Source organism: Electrona antarctica (genome assembly GCF_951216825.1).
Source record: "Electrona antarctica genome assembly, chromosome: 1".
Classification (NCBI taxonomy): Eukaryota; Metazoa; Chordata; class Actinopteri; order Myctophiformes; family Myctophidae; genus Electrona; species Electrona antarctica.
The window spans coordinates 40,746,390-40,773,074 of NC_136806.1; the positions used below are offsets into that span (position 1 = coordinate 40,746,390).

The 26,685-nt window shown below is 40.6% G+C and overlaps 1 protein-coding gene across 1 annotated transcript in view; it reads left to right on the plus strand.

Annotated features, from left to right (window-relative positions):
* Nucleotides 1–6,852: 6,852 nt before the first annotated feature.
* cdhr2 (cadherin related family member 2) overlaps nt 6,853–26,685 on the plus strand; it is a gene marked incomplete at its 5' end in the record, with an annotated part of 27,069 nt that continues 7,236 nt past the window's right edge. The window contains 18 exons of the mRNA XM_079497028.1: nt 6,853–6,858; nt 8,522–8,665; nt 14,758–14,833; nt 15,255–15,373; nt 16,036–16,254; nt 16,807–16,962; nt 18,419–18,583; nt 19,630–19,691; nt 21,344–21,587; nt 22,446–22,691; nt 23,172–23,241; nt 23,330–23,914; nt 24,204–24,275; nt 24,401–24,450; nt 24,632–24,786; nt 25,070–25,166; nt 25,385–25,473; nt 25,599–25,673. Coding sequence (XP_079353154.1) covers nt 6,853–6,858; nt 8,522–8,665; nt 14,758–14,833; nt 15,255–15,373; nt 16,036–16,254; nt 16,807–16,962; nt 18,419–18,583; nt 19,630–19,691; nt 21,344–21,587; nt 22,446–22,691; nt 23,172–23,241; nt 23,330–23,914; nt 24,204–24,275; nt 24,401–24,450; nt 24,632–24,786; nt 25,070–25,166; nt 25,385–25,473; nt 25,599–25,673 — 2,630 coding nt within the window. The remainder of the gene's footprint in view (nt 6,859–8,521; nt 8,666–14,757; nt 14,834–15,254; nt 15,374–16,035; nt 16,255–16,806; nt 16,963–18,418; nt 18,584–19,629; nt 19,692–21,343; nt 21,588–22,445; nt 22,692–23,171; nt 23,242–23,329; nt 23,915–24,203; nt 24,276–24,400; nt 24,451–24,631; nt 24,787–25,069; nt 25,167–25,384; nt 25,474–25,598; nt 25,674–26,685) is intronic.

Genomic DNA, 26,685 nt, shown 5'->3' on the forward strand with positions numbered 1-26,685 from the left:
CATGGGAACAGAAACATATTGTCGCATGTCTTTGGTCACGGCAAAGAACAAAGAAAGAAGTGTAAGACCACTGCTTTTGTTTAGAGGCAAAAAATGTTATGAATGAAGCCCAGTTGATACTAGAAAAGATAATCCTTTGTTTGGTGTCCTATAATTACAATTACAGGCTAAAGGGGGCCATGGGGGCTTATTGGGAAGAGCTCATTAGTGAGTGGACAGATTTATACTGGCTGAGAAGCCATCAGTGCACTGCTCAGTTATAGACACAGAGCCTAATTTATACTTCTGCACGTCTGTGTCGCTTGCCGAAAACGACACATTTTCAAACTAACAATAAGCTAAATCCATTATTTTTCTACAGATACAAAGCCTATAAATTAGGTTTTATAATACTACCCTGTCACATCACATCACGCCTCTCTTCAGCAGAAGAGAGGCGACTGCTGGTAGCCATGACAATGGAGGCCCCCATTCAGACAATAGAGCTGGCCACACAGTGACCCAACTTGGCACACTGCCATGCTGTGTCTCAGTGAAGGGTCTGGGTCGTTAGCTGTGTCATGAAGTGGAATAGTTTGTTAGTGTGTATCTGTCCGGCTTCATGGGCAGAGATCACACGTCATCGTCAGTAAGCGGCTTTCGTGTGGCTTCTTTACACACACACACACACACACACACACACACACACACACTGACACACACCACACACCGGCAGACATGTATACGCTCACCTACACACAGACTCATACACACATAGGGAGAAGGAAGGTTGAAGCTGTGTTGTTAGCAGTGTGTGTTCCTGGTGTTAATCATTCACATTTACAGCTGGGAGATGATAATCACCAGACAGCAGCAGGCAAAGGTCTCCATCACTCGTAGGAGAAGTGCTGTCTGGTGAGTGTTGTGTTGTCCATGTTGTCTGTTCAGTATCTCTGCTGCTCCTTTCTATTCTGGAGGTAAATTACGTTTTATGGTAACTGTTAGAGAAAATGTAATTATTTTTGTAGATGTAGTGTGTGTAGTGTTTTAGTTAAAGGTAGTGTAAGTTATTGTTTCGAACTAAAAGTATTGTGCTGTCACTCTGTCATTGCTACTGAGTGTTCAGTAGGGGTCTCCCTGTCTCTCCAGCTCTTAATAAACAGAAAATACATTTTCAGGTCTGTTTCCTCGAGCTGGGGAGTCAGGAAGACCCCTATACTGGACAAACGCAAGCAATGATTACTATCAGAATATAGATGTTTTTACACATATTTTAACAAAAATATCACTTACTGCAACTACAGCTCTGCTAATTTGTAGCAGGACCATACCAGTGTAATTTGTCTATTCAGACATTTGGCCACATATTGTACGTTAATGTCGAAAACTTTCTGTTTGTGTAGGCTTAGGCTATATGTTTTGCATTTTGTCCAGTCATGTAACTGCACACAATGAGAAAGGGCACACTGTGTAGGGCCCACAAAAAACTTTAGCTGTTACCAAACAACGTTTCGGTCCTTAGACGTTCATCAGGACAAAATACCTATTTTTGTGGTACCTTTCTGTGTACAGTTGGACTTCCTTTTTGTCCTACACACCTGCCGTCTATCACATCGGCTTAAAAATAAATAAATTCACCACCAGTCATTTAAAGTAAATAAGTGTTGATGGTTAAACTGCACTGTGAAGCAGGATCATCAATATCCTACAAGGCTGAATTACCAATACTTTGCATGTTTCAAGACATTACTTTCAAGACTCTTCTTCCATTCCTTTTCAACATGAATGCAGTAATGGTGAGAAAATAAAAAGAGCCTAGAAAAGTAATTTACAGAAGAATTATCTTGGTTTATGTGTTGCAGAAGTTTAAATATGAGAATGATCTTTCAGAGTGCTCTGCTTTTGACATCATAATTTATGAATGGTCAGAGTAGATACTCATGTTTCCATTTATATCTTTCAATTTAACTTTTTATAGCCAATTGTCTCCACCAGGCCGTAGGCATGGGGAGAGAGTATGTTTTGCACTCTGTCCGTCCGTGTGTGTCCATCCGTGTGTCCGTCCGTCTGTGTACAGCTAATCTCCGGCACCGTTAACCCGGTCGATGCCAAATTTTGCACACACACTCCCTGGATGCCAACGATGAACCTCTGCCCCACATTTTCCAGAACGGCCTGTTATAGCGCCACCAGAAGGCCGACTTTTGAAAAACACATTTTTGGATATTACTCCTCCAGATTCTGTCCAAAAATCCCGCAAATCGTTACACACTATCTCTATAGTCATGTGTTCAAACCGGATCTGTCCGATATTTCATATTCCATCCTAATTGGCTAACATTGGCTTTGAAAGTTTACAGGATTGGCCCGTTTTGAACAAAAAGCCTCAAATCATGAACGCAGCGTGCAATTTACGTGAAATCTTTCACAGACTTGCCTACTAGGCTGAGGAATATATCCCACCCTTTTCACATTGGCCTGTTATAGTGCCACCAACAGGTGGATTTTTGCAAAACACATTTTTGGAACAAAATGCCTCAAATCATCCAATTGCCATCCAAGGCATGAGAAGAAATGGCACCCTTTTCACATTGGCCTAATATAGCGCCATCAGGAGGCCACAACCTAACCTGCCCTGGTGGAGACCTGTGCCCCGAGGGGCACTTTATCTAGTTTTTAACCCCTTTTCTTAGTAGCAATTAAATCCTCCCGACACATTTATATGCTGCTCTTGTACCCTACTGGCACACCTGCCACCTGAGCTCAGTGGTACAGTGCATTGGTTAATTCATCCCATGTATAAACACGAGACCTGTTTCACCTAAGCTATGTGCTGAATACTGTCTTGATACCAAGCCACAACTATTGCATTGTACAATCAACTAGAAAAAGTGCCCCTCTGGGCACAGGTCTCCACCAGGGCAGGTCAGGTTGTGGCCTCCTGGTGGCGCTATAATAGGCCAATGTGAAAAGGGTGACATTTATTCTTACGCCTTGGATGGCAATTCTCCATATTCAGACCACAGCCATCTTGCCAGCAAGGTGATACCTAGGTGACACTTCCCATAGAGAGCCCATTCATCCAAACAGAAAAGTCCTCTCTAATTATATTAAACAACGTCAAAATCACCAACATTGCAGCTGTAGGGAAAGCTTGAATTATCCTCTTTCAATCTGTAAAATATTTGTTTAATAAAAATCCACCGTAGACATTTTATGAGCTACTTCCTGTAGATGATTATTTTCTAAGTATCAGAGTATGGAAGCGCTCGTTATCAGTAAAGCAACCTCCTGCTGCCTCCTGCATTATGTGCACATTCAAAACAGGTGGTACGCATGGGCCGTTGAGTGATAGTCAACGAGCTGCCGCCCCCTTCCTATTCAAACCCATTTTAACCATAATAGATTAATGGAGCGGAGGAAGCTGAAATGAATATCAAATATCTAATACTGAATCAAGTAACTTAAAAACTGTCACATAAGCCTGAGTAGACGAGTAAACGACCAAAAGTTTTTTGAAAGTGAAATATTCCTTTAAGTACTACTGCCTCATTTAACTGCCTATATAAATGAGGTAGTAAATAGCAGCAGCATATAATAATGTTCCATAAAACACAAGATGCTGTGTTGAAGACATAGACAGACTGATTGAACTGATTCTCAACGAGAAATTAGGTCTTCAGTGGTCAAGTTAACACGTGTTTTTTCCCATTTAGTCTCTGTGGTAGAAATGGGGATACTTACAAGAAGCATCCTACTGTTGTACTGCCTTATTAGCCTCAGCAACGGTGAGTATATTCAGCTAACAATATAAGCATACCCTTTTTGTGTCTGTATAGCAGCATGTAACATTAAACTCTTTCTTTTTTCCCCCTAGCAAATCTCACTCCTAGAATCTTAAATACAGTTGAACTTGTGCGTGAGGATGTCCCCAAAGGTAGGTAGACAAATGCAAGTTTTATTATTGCATTTTGATGTGACTATAAGTGAATGCAGTTAAATGGGGTGTAGGCTAAGTCATGTTTTTTGTAAAAAAAAGAAAAGAAAAAGAAAAATGTAATGTAAAGTTCAAATAGTAATCATTGCTATGGAGTGTTTATTCATTAACTGGGATCTCCCCATCTCTCTAGTTTAGTAAACACAGATTGGCATATCAATTGTATCCAATCGGGAGAGAGAACCCAACAAGATCATTTAGCATCTTACATTCTATAGTAGCCTATTCGAGTCCCATGGTCTTTTTAGGTTTTTGTTTCATCTTTTCCAATTTCACTTGTTTTATAAAGAGCTGAGGAGATAGGATGAACCTTTTAACTGTTTTTTTTTTAAACTTTACTACATTGATTATAGTCATATGTAAAGTTTACTTTGACATTTACATTACTTTACTCCCTGTTCTTTATAGATGGACTTGCATTTAATATTAATGCAACCGATCCTGAAGGCGACCCATTGACTTATGGCATAAGTGGTCTCAGTATGGTCTATTTCTCTGTTAACCCAGCAACTGGAAAAGTAACAGTCCAGAACGAGCTTGACAGAGAGGTAGGCCTACAGTAGGAAGGACATCTCCTTTGTGAATTTTGCTCAGTGCTCAGATATGTATGGTCACAATATAAAAATACTAGTTACTAAATAATAGTAAAAAGGCCTTTATTGAAATGTTTTACTTGAATGAAAGTAAAAAAAAGTATTGGCATCAAAACATACCTACAATGAGTGAGTACCAAAGTAAATTTTGTTTCTCACAAAAAAACATTATTCTTTTCGGAAACAATCAAGTATAGCCTAAAATAAGACTTAATTGGTTAATATGTTTGTAAAAATAACTATTAACTGTAACGACAACACCCTCATTCCAGAGATCCTCTAAAGGGCCTTTCAAACGGGCACTCGGGATGAACGCAGCCGGGTCTGCTCCAGGTCTGCTGAAGAGGGGTGCGACGACGCAAGCGTAAAAAAAAAAGCTAAACAGAATCTAGGTCTGGTGAGTCGCGTGCGTGCGTGTGCACGAAACGAGCACGTGCGAAACAATTTCACTGGACCGTGCTCACTTAAATACGCTTGCGATGTTGCCCCTCGTTTCGCCGCATGTACAGAAAAAAAAACGCAGGTCTCATTGGAAATGAACTATAGGCGTGTTATATCGCTTCCCATTTGAAAGGCCCTTAATATTGAGTTACCTTCCACCATTGAGGAGAGAGGGCGGGATTAGTGGACAGTGACATCACCGTCCACGGGGAAATCATAGCACTTTTTGAGGCTAATTATTCAGAAAACTCCAGACCACAGAAAATCAACTGAATGTTCAATGTTCAGGTTTTTTGGGTGCAATTGAGGTCAGAAAAAAGAGAGAAAAAATCACCAGACCTTTAATATAATTAGGCAGATTTTCTTATAAACAAGATATTTTTTTAAATATATATTTAGATTTTTATTATCGTGAGAACGATGGCTTCCATTATCGTTTTGCAATTATCGGGAATAGATACTATTCGAGATACTATCGATGATGTCACTGGTGGTGGATGGGTTTCTGAACGGCCCGCAGCCCTCCTATGGGACACAGACCGAGTAGGAAAAAAATTGTGGCATTTTATCATGAACAATAGTGAGGATATGAAGATAGGTCCTTTAAGTTAAAGGACCACGTTAAAGTTAAAGTTTAACCATTTAGGATTGAGGCCTAAATCAAGTTTTCTGAAAAACTTAAAATATTTATTCAAAAAGCACGAAAATGTTATGCTGCTATATACTGTACCCAAAAGGGGTTCCCGTCCAGAAGGGTTGAAACACCAAAAGGGGTTCCCGTCCTGAATGAGTTATGTATTCCTTGCGAGCCTTTCTTATTTGATTGTCATCGCTCAATTAAACCTACATATACATTTGAATTAAGTATCGGAATAATCAGAACTCATCACAAGAGCACCAGCAGAGAGCAACTCAGTGGTCAGAGGCTGATTGATTGAAAATTGTATTCACAGTTTGTAGAATGGGTACAGTTCAAACGAAAGTACAGGTGTATACAGGAACAAACTGCTAAAACTTGTTTACATCAGGGTCCTCCATTTTCAATTCATCAGAACATTTAAAGACGTGCAAAGGTCAGTTAGTTACATAACTTACATATCAGATCATACAAGCATAAATTAGATAGGGTAATTGTTGGTTACTTACTTTTTCCCATAACGTCACTGGTATTCAAGCTGAGTTACCCACACTTTAAACTGCTGTGTTTTTGCTCTAGGCCCTGCCATCTGATGAAACATACATGAAACTTGGACTTACAGTCTCTGATGGCTTTACTATGGTAAGTTTAAATATACAGTAAGGGCAGATGGAATACAGTACAAGTGAGCATACGAGCTTTTTGCATTTCATATTATTTTGCTGTTCACTGGTCCACTACGCTCTACCTTTCAGACCACGAAAGAAATAAACATAATATTAATAGATGCCAATGACAACAAACCCATTTTTACGGAATCGGCATACAACAGGGATGTGGAAGAAGTAAGTTGAACAGCATTAAATATTTGTCCTATTCATTTGATTCTTCTGCAGGAAAGTGACCTGTATTGTGTATAAATTATTCTCAACGCAGTTGTATATGCATTAGTTTACGGCCCCCGCATTTGATAAATTTTTGTTTATTTCTGGGACTCCAATTAGACAATATTGTAAGGCAAGTATGATTCCCACTGATGCCACGAATACCAAACGAGTCGCCCATTTACCAACTCGCCCCGGGCATACAGCCGGCGGATGCTTTAGCAGGTATTATTGACCTTAATACCTGCTAAAGCATCCATTGACTCCTACTTATTTACCTATTTTTCTTTTCATTATTTTCTTTACTTCCCATTGATCAGAATGAAGGTGTGGGAACAACTTTGTTTACAGTATTTGCAGAGGATGCTGATGAAGGAGTTGCTTCTGTTGTGAGATACAACATTGACGAGGTGATAGTATTTACCAGACACCTTATCAGATAAATAATTGACTGGATTAATCTATATGGAACTGTAAAATGCTTTTACACTATGATTTATAGGTTATTCCAGGTGATGGACTGCATCTGTTTGCCATTGATGCGTCCGGTGCAGTCACATTAGCAGGAAGCCTAAATTACACCGCTCTGAGCACTTTCTACCGAATAAAGATAAATGCAACTGTAAGTATTTTTCTTATCAAAGGATATTGCATAGAAATTTCCCCTAAAGTCTTTCCACATATTTTTGCAGATAATTCATTATCCTTAGGGATAGACTTTAGCTAATTTTGTAAGCGTTGCCGAGCCATGAGGCCCATAGGGGCAGGAGCCTATGGGCTCCATTTTCGTTACCGCTAAACCCCTTATCCCTAAACTTCTTTGCTTTTTTTTACTATTTTGAAAAAACATTTTGGAATAGTTCAACTAGCCAATCTACACTGACACGTTGTGAGCTTGTAGACCATTTCAACTATTCAAAAATCTTTTGCAAAATAGTAAAAAAGGCAAAGAAGTTTAGGGATAAGGGGTTTAGCGGTGACGAAAATGGAGCCCCATTCCTTAGCGTGAGGCAGCTTGATGTACTGTATGTCAATACTGTATGATGCTAGTATGTCGCAGGGTCTTACCCCAATCCAACCCTAGTATGTCGCAGGGTCTTACCCCAATCCAACCCTAGTATGTTGCAGGGTCTTACCCCAATCCAACCCTAGTATGTCGCAGGGTCTTACCCCAATCCAACCCTAGTATGTCGCAGGGTCTTACCCCAATCCAACCCTAGTATGTCGCAGGGTCTTACCCCAATCCAACCCTAGTATGTCGCAGGGTCTTACCCCAATCCAACCCTAGTATGTCGCAGGGTCTTACCCCAATCCAACCCTAGTATGTCGCAGGGTCTTACCCCAATCCAACCCTAGTATGTCGCAGGGTCTTACCCCAATCCAACCCTTGATGTACTGGACATGGCGCTAGTATGTCGCAGGGTCTTTACCCCAATCCAACCCAACCCTTGATGCTGAGTGCCAAGCAGGGACATGACGCTAGTATGTCGCAGGGTCTTACCCCAATCCAACCCACCCCTTGATGCTGAGTGCCAAGCAGGGAGGCACTGGGTCCCAGTCTTTAGTATGACCAAGTTAATGTTCTCTCAAATATGTGCATTCCAACCATTGTACACACTGAGACATAGTGCAGCATGTAATAGATCCAAATAATGTACCATTAAGACGCCCTGAGGGTGCGACCTCGCCCCAAAGGTTGTGCACGCATCCGCCTGGGTAATGGCAGACTGCTGGGCGGGCGCTGGTGCTTTGTCATGGGGGATCAGATCAACGTATGGAATGAATTCTGTATTGGCTATACAGTATATAGAGTGTGTCACGAGGCGTGATGGACGGACGGACAGACTGACTGACAGGTTTTGCAGGTTTACATAGTAAACTGGCAATCAGCATATTAGGCTAAGACTGTATTAACCAACTCGTGGATTTCCTGTCGCTTTACCCTGGCTGTAACCTTTGAGCTACAGTGTCTCTTTATGTCCCATAACAGGACGGTGGAGGTTTCCTCAACGGAGTGCAGGTGTTTCAGTCAAACGTCGCCTTTGGCTTCATCACCGTCATAGACGTGCCAGACCTTGACCCACAGTTTATACGACTACCTTACACAACCTCAGTCACAGAGCACTCCAGCGTGGTAAGTCAACTCAAATATACAGTACATCTACGTTATACTTGTGGGGTTTATTAAGAGAAGCTGTTAATGCCACCATTTATTCTTTTTCAACTCCAGTATTTGAATAATGCTTCTGTGAAAAAACCAATAAACAAAGTTATAAAATATATATATACAGTACATCAAGGTCTCATTAACTTTGGACTAATACTCCTATATACAGGTTTAATGTTTGTTTTAGTTCAATGTTTGTTTTAAAAACGCCATTGACAATGAAGGGAAAATTTATTTCATCTTGTTCTTAACAGAAATATTAAATGCCATTAACCCTTAGAAGATGAAAGACGCCAATTGGCGTCTTCATCAGAATTCCGTAAATGATCAATGACGCCAATTGGCGTCTTCACAGTTTTTGATGAATCTAAACATATTAATATGCTCCGAAGCGCTGTTTAAATTCCTGAGCTTATATTCCAACTACATTACCCAGAAAACCCGTGTCACGTGACACACGTGTACGTGTTGCCATTGGAAGCTGGTCCCACCCCCTGTAAACAGTGGGGCAGAGGGAGTCTTCATAGTTTTCATTGTTTTGCCTGTTTGCCGTCTCGCCCGAGCGATTTTCTAGCAGAAAAAGTTGAAAGCAGTACTATTTATTTGAGCGAGTTTTGTGGTAGTAGTATTGATCCATACGCGTCCCAGTCGCCTTCTCCAGGCGGAGTAGCCCTGGTCCAGTGCTTACAGCGAGACTCGCTGCTCCCTCCCTCCTTTTTTCATTGTCTCCCCATCGTCGTCCGATGAGCTATACCGGGAAACCATTGAAGAAGACGATCAACCCGGAATGTTTTGAGGTAATCTTATTGTAGAAAATGCCCTTCTATAGTGATCAGAAATCATAAGATGATCGCTACAAATAGATGCTTGGATAATTACTACTACTAGTCAGATCATGACGCCAGAATGACTCACCACGATGGCCCCCAGCCATTAGCCAGCACCGAAGGTGCTGGCTAATGGTGTTGGTCGGTGCATTGGTGCTGGCTAAGGGCTGGAGGGGGGGGTTGGTGTCGATCGGTTGGTTGGTGCAGTACAAATGTATCGTAGCAGGCATGCACGCATGGCAGTACAAGTATTTTATATTGTAGCGTGCCTTATAGGCGATCTGATCTTTAGAGTAATGTTCGCTCCTTTTATTTACTGTCTACAAAGACGGAGAACAAACATGCATCGTTTACTGAAGCAACGCGTGGTTATGATGACGTTGCTACAAGGATCGGAGGGGGGACGGGGAGTGAAGCTAACAGTAGCGTATTATATAAGATCTGTATGACGTTTCATTGACGTCTGAGCTTGCATGATAATTGCATTCATTGTATATTGTATACAATCATGATTGTACATTGTTTAGTGTGTCTCCGTGTGATGATGATGATGACGATGATGTCAGATAGCCTACGCCCCCCCCCCCCCCCCAACTGGCTATTGGCCGGGCTGACTACAGCTAAATGTTTATTTTTATATATTTAGAACTGGCATCGGAGGAGGAGGATGATGATGATGATGATGATGATGATGAAGACGAAGAGTCAAGACTGCGATGGAGTTCTCCGACACTGAACCGGATGCATTCATTCATTTCAGTTGTTGTTTTTTTTTAAATTTAGCCTACACACACACACACCGTCAAGAACAACTGGAATGCAGTGGTTTGGGGACACTGGGGAGTTTGGGGACAACTGTTTTGTATGTAGGCCTATTTATTTTCTGTAATATTTATTATAATTGTATTATGTTAGTAGTCATAAAAAATAAAAGACAAGCTTTTACAATGAGTTAGACCTGTCATGGCTATTTTGTTCACTAGTCTGAGGTTTATGGTTTGACTAAGCGAGTTTCAACTGTGATTTACTCTGTAACGGTAGATGGTAAGAACCCAATTTTTTTGTTATAATACAGTATACATTCAAGTCTATATTTTGATACATATCATGGGCACAAAGTCATATCAAAACAATGTCCTTGGATGAGTTTTTTATCAAAACTGTTTCTTCACAACAGGTTTTTGAGATACATGCATGAATAGACACGGTACTGGTAAGACTATGTAAACATGGTATATATCAAAATGTGCGTTAGAATGTCAAATTTTACCCCAAAAAAGAATTGAGTTTATATGATGTTCCATTTCAGAGCTAGGGGGACTTTTAGCTGGATAGGTCAGATTGATCATGACTGACCATGCTATTTATAGATGGCAAAATATCTACAGTGGTACATGTGAGAAACTTTTTATTTTATTTTAATTGAACTAGACAACTCACCCTTTAAAATGAGATATTGCATGGCTATGTACGCCCAGCAGAAAAAAAGTTATTTAGAAAATAAAACTTCAACCGGTCATAACTTTTTTTGTTGTCCTAGAAACACTACCCAGTGTAAATGCAGGCTCTTTTAAATGGCTTCCAACACCACAACTAAACATTTTATCAACTCAGTTCATTTTTTTCCTGGAAGCAGACAAGCCAAGCTTTCTCTGAAGGTCTTTCGTTGTCACACATTCACAACAGAGAATTTTCAATAAATCATTCAAAAACGCCATTCTGCCATAGAGAAGTCTAAAAACTATATAGAAATCCATACAATAAAGATAATCTAATGTTTGTTTTGTCACCATTACATCACTAACACATGAGTTAGACTTTAATATAATAGCGCCCCTCACTTCACACGGGTGTGAGTTTTTTAGGATATTTCCATTGGAAACAAAACTGTGTTATTAGTATATAGTAAATGCAGGTCGCATTTACTATGAAATCGTGCATTTCCCGTCAGTGTATTGTTTGGTTGGATGGTAGTCTCGCGTAGCCAGACAACTCTTCCACAATCTCCGAATGCTAGTCTGGAACTACACCTAATCCGAGTAAGGAAGCTGACATTTCCGTTCACGAAAATATATTTTAAAATATCTTTAGAGCTTATTTTTTTTATTTCCTTTTCTGCTAAGCAACAAGCTATATATGCTTAGATGTTTTCTATTTATTTAGGATAAATTTGCACGACTAAACGGAAGTGTGGAGGAGTCTCCACTTACGCTTTATATTTTACTTATGACAGCTCTTCCGTTGCTCCAGACTGTATGACAGAAGTATTTGGAAATTGTGAGAGGCAACAGTCTGGGAACGCGAGACTAGTTGGTTGGCCTCGTGACATCACGTGTGTTGCATATAAAATGCAGAAGGGACAATTATTAATGATTTACTAATGATAAAAAGGACTGTATTACTTTATTACTTCGATAGCCAGAGCTGAAACTAGTATTTTGAGTACAAATAAATACTCAGCACCACAAGTCTAGGCAGAGAGCCTCTAACAATTTACAAAAATGGATTTAAACCTTTTAGATGATAAAGTTAAGAATTAGCTTTAACAGGAATACTTTTAAGAGAATGATCAATATCCAAATGTTACCTTAAGCAGGAAATACTCTTTAGAAAAATACCTTTAAATACCCAATAGAATAAATGAATCCACCAGGAAGAATGATTGTCCAGTCAGAGTAAATATGGTTTTTGTCGATTCATTTTCAGTTCGGAGAGAATAGAACAGATCCCACATACAGCCAAATTACAAAATGTCTCTCCGGCGTGCCACAAAATGGACACGGTATATATTATTTTAATCAAGATTTGAGAAGGCTACACAAAGCAACGTGTCAAATAACCAAAGGAAGTTCAAACAATCACATCCTGTCCAAACCAGGAAGCATAATGTATGGGATATGTAGTTAATCATGTAAATGTAGTTCATAATTTAAGTTAAATTCAACCAGCTAACGTGACTAGCAGAAAACTTGTCTGCTCTGGCAAAGCACCAAGGCCGAATAACAGGGTGTTTTCCACAGACACGCTGGGTGTTTTGGCAAACAGGAGAAAACAATACTTTATCAGCACACCGGCTGGGGGGAAGAATTAAAATCAGTAGGACACAGGGCCTGAGATATGAAAGGTACAGGACATGGGGTATGAAGATACAAAGTCATTGGGAACATGGAAACTTCCATCCACAAAATAACAGATCTACAATAATTCAAAATTATCCATTAACGTGACATCATCAGGGATGGATGTATGGAGATCCCTGATGTCATCATTATTAAGCTCATATATGGAGATCCCTGATGTCATCAATATTGGCCAGCAACTCTACATCTGACCTCAACCCCTTAGATCTCCATTGTTCTGTTCTGACATTCCATATATTGATCCTTCCCCATCCATCCTTCCTCTTCGATGTCTCCCTTTTGACTGATACCTGTCCATTTAAACTGCACTTATTAGTGCAGCCGCAGCCGGCGAAAACTAGAGTTCTCAACAGGCCCGAAAATTTATGTGGTCATGTGGGGATGCACATGCAGATCCGACACACCAAAGGTCCGACATGCGGAAACAGTCGGACATTTTCACAATATTTACCTGAGGAATCGAGTCAAACTAAAAGGAAGGCGACTGTGGCTCAGGGGGTAGAGCAGGTCGTCCAATGATCCGTGGGTCGGCGGTTCGAATCCCGGCTCCTCCTGTCTACATGTCGAAGTGTCCTTGGGCAAGACACTGAACCCCAAATTGCTCCCGATGTGCTGGCTGGTACCTTGCATGGCTTCCGTCGCCATCGGTGTATGAATGTGTGTGTGAATGGGTGAATGTAATGCACAATCTATGTAAAGCGCCTTGGATAAAGGCGCTATATAAATGCACCATTTACCATTTACCATTTACCCCCAACTCATATTCCAAGTGCTTATCAGGGTGGGAGGGGTCCCCTGTTCTAATATGATTATTTTGGGGGTTCACGGCCTGAAAAGGTTGAGTGCCACTGGTCTAACTGACTAAATTGAGCAGTGATTTTAGCTCCTAAAAGGTGGACTGATAATCTAGTTCTACCACCTGAAAAGTCTGTCTCTCAAGACAGACTGTTGACTCATGTCAAGACTCAAGAGGGCGCTGTATTTGAGGGGCGCTAGCCCCTCCTAATACAGGTTTAATGTTTCTCTTTAGTTCAATTACGTCATCTCTTTATTGTTAATGTCATTTAATGTTTGTGTTGGCACCGTTTGTTTTATATCACCATTACATCACCGAATCAACATGAGATAGACTTTAATATAGCACCCCTCACTTCACACGGGTGTGATCTTTCCTTTATATGCCGATGGGTTCTCAGATTGCCTGAAAAGAGATGTGCTATCACTGAGTTTACATATACTGCTTGTTATAAGCTTTGGGCTTGTTTTTCTCTACAGTTGCTTGTAAATATTGGTAGTTGGAGGTTTCAGGTTTTGGGGCTTGTTTCTCAAGTGCAGTTACATATTTGGGCTTGTTTCCTAATTCTGGTTAAACGAGTGGTTCTCAAAAATGTTCATGTCGGACCCCCAACAAAATAATATGTATTTGTCCACAGAGCCCCCATCGAAAATATTTTGTGCCAGAATGCTGTACCAGATTTGTGTTGTTAAAATGTTTCGAAAAATATTTAAAATTTATCGCTTTTTCTTTTTCAAGGTCTGTTTGACAATAGTAAATTGACGCCTTTTAATATGAGTTTGAAGATCCATATAGGGTTAAACTGCTCATGTGGCCTATAGTCGCTTCTTTTGAGCTTGAGCCTGGTTGCTTTTTTCTCTCGGAAAAGCTGGCAACACTGATACTGGGCATTTAAGGCTCATTCATAGTCTGGATTTTCGGTGGTCAGGTGACCTGCATCGCTCCGGGGGTGAGCTGACCATAGATATTTGGAGCTGACCACCGGAGCTGAAATAACGTTGAGCGGTGGTGAGTAAAAACAGAGAGAATGGCTGGGGCGGTGGCGGTGGTTTGCTTTTCACCGCGGCTTGTGACGTCATGTTGTAGTTCGGTGGTCACCTCACCACCAAAAATCCAGACTATGAATAACGCTTTACTTGTGTTTATGTATTATTGCACTCATGTCAAGCACAGTTGCTGTGAATTTGACGTGAACTCGTTCAGCCTAGCTGTACTTCAGCAACCGAGAATTTAGTAGCCATTTGTGTGTTTGTGTGTAGACTTCTTCAACTGACTGGTTTCTTTTTGTATTGCCAGGTCGACTCTATATTTCAAGTGTTGGCCATAGACCAGGACACAGGAATCAACGATCATATCACCTACAGCATTGAATGTGAGCCTCAACAACAGTAATTATTGCAGTTATAGCAGTTTAAATCCTCTAATCTTAGTAAAACACGCCTTAGTTGCAACTGGACGTTGACTGCTTTTTCCCATCTACACTATGGCCCTTATTTATCAATGCGTTGATAAATAAGGGCCCAAGTCTCTACACCAAAAATAACCGATCTACAGTAGTCAGATCTACTATTTTTGGATAATGTTCCCCCCCAGAGTACGGATGCTGGGTTAATTGGATGAATGATAGGATGAGTGACAGGGCGGACAAATGATGAATGGATGAATTAATTAAAGGATAAATGGATGAATGAATGAACATACAAACGAACAAACGACCGAATGAATGAATGAATGAATGTTATTAATGAATGATGTTACTGGATGAATCGTTGACATTGGAATTGTTTCCGCAGCTGCAACAGTTTCCAGAGCAGTCGCGTTGTTCCGCATCTCAGAAAATGATGGAGCTATATTTGTCAATACTGACATAGACCGTGAAGTTGTTGGTGATGTCGTCACTCTGAGAGTCAAGGTACAGCTTTGAATTTTATTTTAGTTTCCTCAATTTTATGTCTCCCTGGCTCCCTCCTATTGTTCCCAGATATACAGTATGTATGGTAGTTACAGGATATATATATATATATATATATATATATATATATATATATATATATATATATATATATATGCAGGCCAAAGAGAACTTCCCCAGGGAAAGCAAGGGACCGCACACTCCAGAGACTCAGGACAAGATTATTTATGCTTCATTTTTTATTGCACGACGCGTTTCGCCATTTGGCTTCGTCAGGTGCATGTATGCAAGCACCTGTATGTATGTATATATATATGCTGCTTACACCGTTCTTGCAGTTTTAAGAGCGTCTTCTAAAGTTCCAAATTTGTCACTTTCTTAAACTAATTTGTTTTTAGCCTAAGTCGGCTCCTAATGACATGGCCACCTCGACGTCCTAATTGAAAAGGAGTGCTATTTTTATATTAATAGTCATAAACGTTTTTTTTGTGGAATGATTAGGAAATATCATATAGGCTAGTTTTGTTTTGAATCAGACTTAGGCCATTCATTTAAGAAGGGGACGAATTGTAATTGTACAGTACTTAATTATACTCAATTATAAATATAATTGTAACGTAATTGTAATTGAATCCTATTTTCAATTGTATTCTATTCCCCAGGCTATGGAGACCACATTAAACATCCATGGTGTTCAGGCCAGTGCCTTTGCAGAAGTACGGATCACCATTGAAGACATAAATGATAAATACCCTGAGTTTTACATGTGTGGTGATTCTGCTGAAAGTGAATGCATACGGGCGGATAACTTCACAGGAGAGGTCTTTGAGCACTCGCTAGGCAATGTTCCCATCAACATGACAGTCAGAGACATGGATAAGGTCAGTGATGTGATGCAACCCTTTTTTTACTTAAGTAAAAGTATTTATACTGCAATCAAAATATAAATATAATATAGTTAACGACCTACAAGCTCACAACAACACGTTGCAATGCAACGTGTGTCAGTACTTGAGTACACCAGTACCACACTGGATAAGGTTAAGGATTTCACTGCTTATTAAACCCTTCTCAGATAGTTAATTAGAACATGCCAATGCTTTACTGTAAACCCTCAAGCCTATTAATGGATGCAGTGTATCTGTTTATCTAGATTTATTACAGACAATCCCTGTGAGAAATTCGGGTGGACTTCACTCAGGGTGCGGAGACAGTACAAGGCACTAAAAAACAGGCTACCATTGTATGCCTTCTCTTTTAAGATTTTAAGATTCAGATGAATCAGTCGGCATACTCACTCATTGGGATATATTTCTATAGATCCCTTGTATTGAGTTGGGAAACCACAGCTTTTGCATTATGTTAATAATGTATGACTTTTATGATCTGATTTAGGTTTTATAAAGTATGTCATCATTTTCTGATGTTTGCAGGGGAAAAATGCAGAAATCAAACTGAGCATTGACGGAGTTTATAAGGAGGTGTTTGCTGTGGGTCCCTCGCTTGCCTTTTCAGAGAGCGTTGTTCAGCTCATGGTCAAAAACACGCAGGAACTGGATTTCGAGAAAACAAAAGAGATGGTGATTCAGGTAAGCACAGATTGCAGAATTGAGGTGTCAAGCAATGAAACCTGAGAATGATGTTGCACTGGGAAGCCAATTTCAAAATCATCATGTTTGGTGAGACAGGTTGGCAACCTTGGCTGAGTTAAGTTTGACTCTCGGCTTGTCCGTCTATGTGTCGAAGTGTCTCTGAGCAAGTCTTTTAACACCTAAAAGCTCGCCACAGAGCACTTATCTGAGCAATTTGATCTGCCATCTCGCTGGGTAAATGCAGAAAAGTAATTTCCCCGCCCCAGGGGACCAGTAAATACTATATTAAGATAAGATAAGGAAAAGCGCGTAAGCTGTTACACCAAAACTGGTTAAAACCACTTGAAAATCACACCTGTGTGAACTGAGCGGTGCAACTAGACATTTATTTATGGATACTGTACTGTACTGTGCTCTGTACTGTATTGTAGTGTACTGTGCTCTCTACAGTACTTAGATAATGTTTGGAAAAAAATCTTCGAGAAATGACAGAGTTACCGTGTATGGGGGTCCCGGAACAACCAGACCCCCAGAAACGCGCCCAGGGGTCCGGCCCGGTTCCGGCGAGCCTTCCCGCGTCCGAAACGGTCGAGAAATGACAAGAGTTACAGTGTGGAACATCCAGACCCCCAGGAACGTGCCCAGGGCTCTACTGTAGTGTACTCTGTGCCACTTTACTCTGTGCTGTACTCTACTGGCCACTTTAGGTGTTTCAGCTGTCCGTGCTCGGATACAGAGACAGACACACATACTGTACATACACACACACACACATACATCGGAGGCACCACTCAAAAATAGGAGAGGGCCTAATGAGCGCTGCGGGACTCCGTTCTTAGTGGACTTCATCACTAGTTGACCGGTGTATATGGGCTTGCAGTGCACTATTTGCATGTAGATTTGTTTGTATTTCAGCTCAGGATAATGTTGGACAGAATTTATAGTCCGACTCCGCTCACAGTGAATTCATGTGCAGGTAATTTAGCAAGACTTGTGATAAAATGGAAATGGCATCTGCATGTGTGTGAGGCCTGAATTAGTTGTGCTGTTGATAAGGCGCTTGGGTGTGGCAGTGCCCTGCCCACTACCGCGGAGGTTGTGGGTTTGAATCCACCTTGGTCCATATCCAAACACAGTTGGCACGTGTTCAGGGGAGGGAAGCCAGGCAGGGAGTGTGATAATTGTCACTGCACGTATTCCTACGGCTGGGGCGGAGTGTTGGGTGAGAGGAGTAGGACGGATGCTCTACATCCCCCCGGTGGGGGCTTCACACTGGTAGGTGAGACAGTAGGATACAACAGCAGTGACAATACAGATACCGGTATGTGTGGGGAGGAATCAATTGGAATAACGACTACATTGGGGAGAAAAAGGGGTACAAAAATAAAAATTACAAGTTGTGCTGTTGGTGAACATGATGCTATTTCCTGGTTTCCTTTGTCTTACGGTACAGGTGATAGCAGAAGATGTACAAGACAGTACGCTCCGTTCTACTGCTACTGTCACCATCAAGGTCAAAGACATCAACGACAACAACCCCAAATTCCCACAGGAGTCCTATTCGATATCTGTTAAGGAGCACAGTCCAAATGGTACAGTAGTTGCCGCCAACATCACTGTAAGTTTTTACTTAACAATCTGTAGTATTTTCGATTAAAGCTTAATGAGCTACAGTAATCGTGACATTATTGACAGCTACTTCCCATAAATAATGGTTTGATTTGATTGAGAAATTCAATAGGGTTATTCTGTGTATTATTTGAATTTTGAACTTTAATGATAAATTCAATCCCAAGCTTTAAAGGTATGCTCTGTAATGTGCATATACTGTCTGTATGTCAGAAGCATATGACATGGCCATAGAAAACACAATAGTTTCTAGCATACATGTATATACAATATATTGTATACAGTATCGTTGCTGTTGGGTGGAACCCTTATGCAGTATGTCCAAAACATTTACTTTACAGGAAATTGTGTTCCAATGGATCCAATCAAGGCAGTTATTATTTAGTAAGCTCTTTTCATTGGTTAAAAATATCATAAAACCTACAGACAGACCTACAGACAGACACTTTCACTTAAAAAGTAAAAAAATAGCACATCTACAAGCTTGTACATCTGCTATCAGGCCCGCGGAAAGTACTTTACACTCGCAGGGGCTGAGCGTCTAGTAGGGGGTGCGCGCGCCGCAAAAATGCGCGTGCACGCGCATCATGCACGCGCATTTTTGCGCATTTTCACGCGCAAACGTGGCCTTTACTTTCCCTCTCCACACGCAAGTTATATGTACGAACTGACACAGGCAATTAACCAGGATAAGGTGCCAATACTGTGATACAGCATATTGTTTCAAGGATGTCCCCTCCTGTTCGAGGGGGGGCTGTGCCTGGGGGGAGGGGGTGCTACAGCCCCCCCAGCACCCCTACTTCCCTCAGCCGTGTCTGCTATTAATGTTGTGTGACAAAGTAGAGCATGCATTAATTTACGACCATTGAAATATGGAGATACAAGGCTTCTGACCGACTGCAACGAGATGCTACACACACTATCTGTAGTTAACTACATGTAACCCATGTAGAAACCCATGTAGCAAAATGTGCAAGGAACTGGGAGTATCTTTGGATTGATCTGACATTCACAAAGGGTCATGTTCTTTTTCAGGCAGAGGATCCTGACACAATGGATGAAGGCAAACTCCTCTACAGACTGCTCCCAGACACTATGTATAACTATCCTTTATATACTGCAGGGCTCAGCAACCTTTTTGACATGAAGTCATGTTTCTTGATAGTCTGTGTGCCTTAACATTACATTTAATTATGACACTACTGTACATCAAAATGTAATATTTCCAAAATATTTTGTCTATATATACACTCTCATCAGGATGTAATGATTAAAGGACAATTTCATGTTAGAAGGCTTTCTTACCTTTCATTGTAGTTGGTCCGCACCAAAGTGGTCCAGAGAGGATTTATATAAAAAAAAGGATTTTCGAGCAATGTAAATAAGCAAATTAGCACTAAAACCCAACGCCCCATTGAGGGCTTATGGTGTGGTAGGGGAAATAGCCAAAAAAACTTTTTGCACAAAATAACACCTGGACCACTTTGGTGCGGACCTAACAACTACAACGAAAGGTAAGAAAGCCTTCTAGCATGAAATTCTGAGTTTGAATGAATGTACAGTATAATTATGAGCAGGATGAAATTTGTATATGCCTATATATTATATATATCACCCACAGCTGTTGTTGTATGATAGTGTGGGAAGGGTTAGGGGAGGGGTTAGGGTTATGATGTTGATTGATTGATTGATTGACACTAAAATGGTGTTATTTTGATAGGGCCTTTTGACTCAAAGACTTTCAGCTTTCAGGAAGAAACCAAAAATACACAGGGAAGACATATTTGTAATATTTGTAATAATATTATAACCACACCTGGAGGTCTATTAGAGTAATGTTAACCGTGCAAAACAGAAAAAGTTCAAACATCACTGCACTCGATCCATCTTTAAGCATGTCACAATTGTTACATACTGGAGAAAGAGCCTAATCACAATTATTTTAGATAATTGTCGTAATAATTGTCATAGTTTCCTTGTTGGAAGAATTTTTTTTCATACTTTTCAAAAAATAGTGTAAATAGCAGAGCTACAAATCGGCTATTTCTAGATATATTAAAATGAATACATGTCAGTAATTTCTTATTTAAAGGACCACTTCACCACTTTTCAACATCTCTTCATATAATTGGTCCTCACTAATGTTCATGATAAAACACCACCATTTTTTCCTACTCAGTCTGTGTCTCATAGGAGGGATTTGGGCAGTTCGGACACCCGTCCACCAGTGACAAGTGACAAGATTTGTTTTAAAATATATTTAGATTTGTATTATCGTGAGAACGATGGCTTCAACTTTTGCATTGCAACTTTTCAGGAAAAGAAAGCCTGCCGTTTCTATTAGCTTGGATTCACCATCGATGATGTCACTGGTGGACGGGTTTCTGAACTGCCCACAGCCTTCCTATGAGACACAGACTGAGTAGAAAAAGATTGTGGTATTTTATCATGAACATTAGTTAGGACCAATTATAGGAAGAGAAGTTGAAAAGTGGTGAAGTGGTCCTTTAAGTTATTTGTCATATCTGCCCTGTGCAATTTTTGTTTAGAAATTATACATGTCTGTTTAGACAGACATGTATAATTAAAACACAATTCAATCATTAATCTAAATTATTAATGACAATCAATAAGTAAAATATCATGATGGTGACGGCCCTATCCATGCTGTATCTTGAAACAAAAGACATATCCTTCTTGTCGTTGTGACACTGGGTTATTCCTGTGTGCTCTTTTGTTTTTCTTTCAGGCGCAAGTATTTCGATGTGTATCCAGACACAGGAGTGGTGTATGTGGCAAACAGCAGGCTGATTGACCGAGAGGTCACGTCTCTGTATTCAGCCACCCTGCTAGCCAGAGACACGGACAACAAGACAGGCTCAACAGTGTTAGAGATCACACTGACTGACATCAATGACAACAGGCCGGAAATCAACAGGAATCCTTATCTGGAGTTTGTTAAAGAGGGTGAAAATGTGGACCTCAAAATACAGGTATTTACGATGAGGATATCCATGAACATGACTCTGCTTTTGATATCCCTCCATTTTAGGGGATATGGTTAATCTTTAATTTTTTATATATTATTTTGTCTCCTTCCGGCCTCTGCATACTTTTTAAAAAAATAAATGAAAAAGTAAATGAAAAAACACGGCCCCTCACGTATTAGAAGTCACCAGAAAAAAGGACGTGTTTTTTCGAGGAATATATCATGGTTAAAATGACGGTTACAATGGGTTTGTATAGGAAGGGGGCGGGGCAGCTAAAATGAATATCTAAATTCTGAATCAAGCATCAATCAATCAAACTGTCTGGGGTGCTCCCATAAGCCTGAGTAGACGATAAAATGACAACGTTTTTTTTTTAAGTGAAATATCCCTTTAAATTCCATAGACTTTTGCTGGGACAGGAAATTTATAATTGGGCTCTCGACAAATTCCATAGACTTGGCTGGCCTATGATGTAATTTCGGAAAGCCATGCATTGGAGGGCTAGTGCCCTTCAAAAAATGTAAAAAACCAATCGCGCTCGCAATGCATTGGCTATTTCTGCTATTTGTCGAAGTAGCCTAGTATAGGGTGTAAGTCGCTAAGACAATTTAAAAATAAATTTAAAAATAAATGTAACTCTGACAACTTCAACTAAGAACCACAAACGAAATTAACTATAGTAACTTTTGGATAAGTATAATCCTGCATGTAAATCTTATACAACAAATCGTGGCTGGACCTCACAATCTCACTTACAAACAGAAAACATGGTGATGGTTTTTAATTTATTTTTCCAGGTGGCATATCTGATAATATAAAATATTGGATTCTACCATCTGTTTCTTCCAATGTTCCCTACAGGCTACTGATGATGACGAACAAGGGACGGAAAACAGCCAGATTGTGTTTGGAATTGTGCTAAGCGAGTATAGTCATCTCTTCACGATTGACCCTGACACTGGAGTTCTGACAAACCGAACCCAACTGGACCGAGAGGACTTGGATCCTGAGCTAGAGGGAAAAATTGAGTTGAATGTGACTGCTACCGACAAGGGCACTGATCCCCATCCCCTGTCCACGTGGGTCACAGTTATCATCCAAGTGGATGTGAGTCTTCACCAGTGTCTAGTCAACCCACATTGATGCTATACTCCTGATGTTACAATTTGTGGTCTGTACAGTTTGTCAGCAGCACCCAAATAGACCAAGGTTGTTAGGAAACTGAATACACACTGGTGTGTTGGTATTTCAAAGTATGCTCATGAGGACATACAATTTGCATTAAAGTTACATTTACCCTTTGTCTTTCAAACACTAAAACTAAACCTAAATCTGTCCCTTGCTCTAATCCTAACCCTGACACACACACACACACACACACACACACACACACACACACACACACACACACACACACACACACACACACACACACACACACACACACACACACACACACACACACACACACACACACACAAGCACCTATATTATTGTCAGTTGCCACTGTAGATAGTGGTATTGATTTTCTCTATGGTGCATAATCAATTTAGTTCTATCTATTGATTTTCTCTTAATGCCTCCCAGGATGTCAATGACAACACTCCACGATTTACAAAACCGTCATACAAATTCTCAGTCAAAGAAGGGATGAAAGGTAAGCAACTTTGTTCAATCAACTACTTTCACTTGTAGATAGTCAGTGTTACTGAAATATTCTCTACTCCTTTGCTTCAACCAATCAGGCGATGTTGGCTCCGTGCATGCGGTGGATTTGGACCAAACCTCAGACTTCAACCGCATCTCCTTCAGCATCATTAATGGAAGCTCTCGAAGTTTCATCATTCGTACCTATCCTGAGGAGGGAGGTTACAGAGGCAACATCTCCGTGGACCCGGACATCGAGTTGGACTACGAGAGCGCTCACAAGAACTTCACCATGTGGGTGGAGGCCGCAGACCTGGAACTCAAAAGCTCCATGGTGGTGGTGGAAGTGGAGGTCTTGGACGTGAACGACGAAAGACCAGTGTTCCTGCCGATGGAGGTCGTGGTCGTGGTCGATGAGAACAGCACGATCACTGGAGCCGTCGGGTGTTTTATGGCCGAGGACAGAGACGGCAACCATTCGTTGGTCTACGAGATGGAATCCACCCAGTGCCGATGCAACAACACGCTGAGCCCCTGCAACTGGTTCCTCTTGGAGAAAACAGGGGAAGTCATAGTGAACCCGAATGTCACAGTGGATTATGAGCTGTGTGTGCAGGTGATAATGAAGGCTCAGGTGGTGGATGTGAACACGGAAAAAGGAGCCAACAACAGCGCGGTATCAGGTAAGCACTGCGATTCATTAGGGTTTGTGGTTGGAAGAGCTCACATAGTTGTTCTAATTGTGCAGTTTGTTGTAGGGCATGACTGGTTTGTAAGCGAACTATATCAGATTCAGAATACACATTCACATGCAGTTACTTGAGGCACACAAAAACACACATGTGCTTGTACGCATGCGTGCAGACTGTGCACGCACACACACAGACAGAATGTAGGTTTGCTGCTCCTCTTCAGAATGAGTGCAGATCTGTGGAAAGAGACAATATGAATTAATAATCTGAATTGTTGCAGGAGAAATGGTGATCAACATTGTGGATATAAATGACAATGTTCCAGAATTCATTGTCCCAGATTCCGTGTTTGGTGAGTGGATGTATAAGATATTTCAGATACTATATACAGTGAGCTCGTATATCTATCAACGTATATATCTATGGTGGTACTGTACGTCTGTCAGTCTGTGATTTGATTCCCTCTCTGGTGTTTAGTTGTGGTGTCAGAGAGTGCAAGCAAGGCCACATCGGTGGCCAGTGTTAAAGTGAGTATGAAGTGACACAAATAATCCATCAATTAAATTGTCTCTGTTGATGCATGAGCTAGCTGCTTTAAGTGTGTCCCCCCTACACACACACACACACACACACACACACACACACACACACACACACACACACACACACACACACACACACACACACACACACACACACACATTTCAGGCGACAGACCGTGACTCTGGGATCCATCAGCAAATTACGTTTGAAGTGACGTCAGTGCAATTCCACGACTCCAACAATCAAACGAACGACAAGGGGATTCTGTTTGAAGCTGTCCGCGCCCCACAGGAAAATGAAATTTACATCGCAGTCATCCAGTGAGTCCCTTTCTGCATTGCAGCTGTTTATAGATGACGCTCTTCTTAAGAGTCACAAAATCTACAATTTTGCGTGCTTGTAGATCAGCGTTTTCTGCAGAAGGGATTTGTTATCGAGCAGGGGTTCCCAAACTTGCACCCAAAAGAGGCTGCCTTTTGCCAGACCACTTTTCTGTCTGCCTGCTTAAATAAAATAAAAAGCTGAAAAATACATATTTAAAATAGCTTTCTGTTGAGTGTTTTACTAAATCTTTTTAGCTTTTAATTTTTTTCTACATTGCAGATCTCTTGAAGAGCTTGATACGAATCTGAAAGGGAAGTATTTGGTGAACGTAACAGCAACAGACACGGGTGGCCTCTCAACAACCACAGTGCTGGAGGTGAGAAGCCTGAAGAAATTGTACAGTATATTTGCCTTGTTGAAATTTGCTATACATGCAGTATAAACTTGCCCTGTCTGTCTGTCTGTCTGTCTGTCTGTCTGTCTGTCTGTCTGTCTGTCTGTCTGTCTGTCTGTCTGTCTGTCTGTCTGTCTGTCTGTCTGGTGAGTTCATTACCTGGTGGTAATTGCTCTCTCTGCTCATTGTTTATATTCTAGATTTTCACGGTTGACCAATCATATAAAATTGAGCTTCGATTTGATTCACCTGTAGAGGAAGTCAACAAGAACAAAAATGAAATCATTAGGTAAGGCGGTTTCATAGCCTAAAGTACAACATTTGCCCTTTCCACAACAACTGTGGTAGAAACAACTTTGGAATCTTTGAAATCAGGTCTTGTCAGTGTATTATTTCTTCTACCTTCTATCCAAGGGTACTTACCTTTGCTACCAAAGCTGCTGTTCAAGTTATGAAAATCAGACCTGACACTGAAACTGAAGAGTCCAGGTGAGCACGTCATCTTCATCCCACCCATTCAAATGTACTTTTTTCAGCTCTTGACTTCATTCAGCTCACCCACCACCAGGTGGTGCCAACTATCCTATAATATGCTGTTATAGTTATTGTAGATATGTACATCTAACATATAATTAACAGAATGTCTGTCCTGTCTGTCTGTCTGAAACACTGTTGCTGTTCCTCACTGGCTGCACCAATCGCTCTGAATTTTCACAGGTATTGACCATTATATTATAAGGGTCTTAATGAGGCCCTTTTTTCAATTTAACAAATGTAACGCTGTTAATTAAATGTATTATTGAATACAAATTTCCCATCGACTTATATGGGAAAATGCGAAAACTCACATTCAAGTATTTTTCTCTCAGAAACCGAAAGGGCTACAGTTACAACACTTGGAGGGGAGGTTCATAATAATTATTAAAATGAATGTAATGAATAATTACATCAGTCGGCCTCATGGTGGCGCTATAACAGCTCACTTTACATTTAGCCTTATAGCTCTTGAACCTTTAAATCTAAATTTCTTTCCCTGGATTCCTTAGGACATGGCGCATTTCCTCATAAAGGCCACTTGCATCAGGATAGATCTTCTGCCATTTAGAATTTTCTTCAAAACACACATTTTGCTCTTCCACCTACAGATTTTGTCCAAATCTCACAAAAATCGGTACACATGATCCCCAGGACCTATCCGATTAAAACACCACAGGCAGAATTTTCATAGTCCGTATCATTTAGATTTTACGACTTAAGGTTCAAGAGTTATAGGGCAAAAGGTAAAGTGGGCTGTTATAGTGCCACCTATTGTTAAATTGATGCAAGGGCTTCGTTAAGACCTCCATATTGAAATGATCAATGCCCGTGTATAAATTCAGAGGCATAGGTGCAGCTAGCGAGGAGCAGCGACATTGCTTCGGACAGATATTCCCTTAATTATGTTAGATTGTCAATGAAATGCACATTATCTGTTGGTTATACTTTTTATGGGAAAATGGGA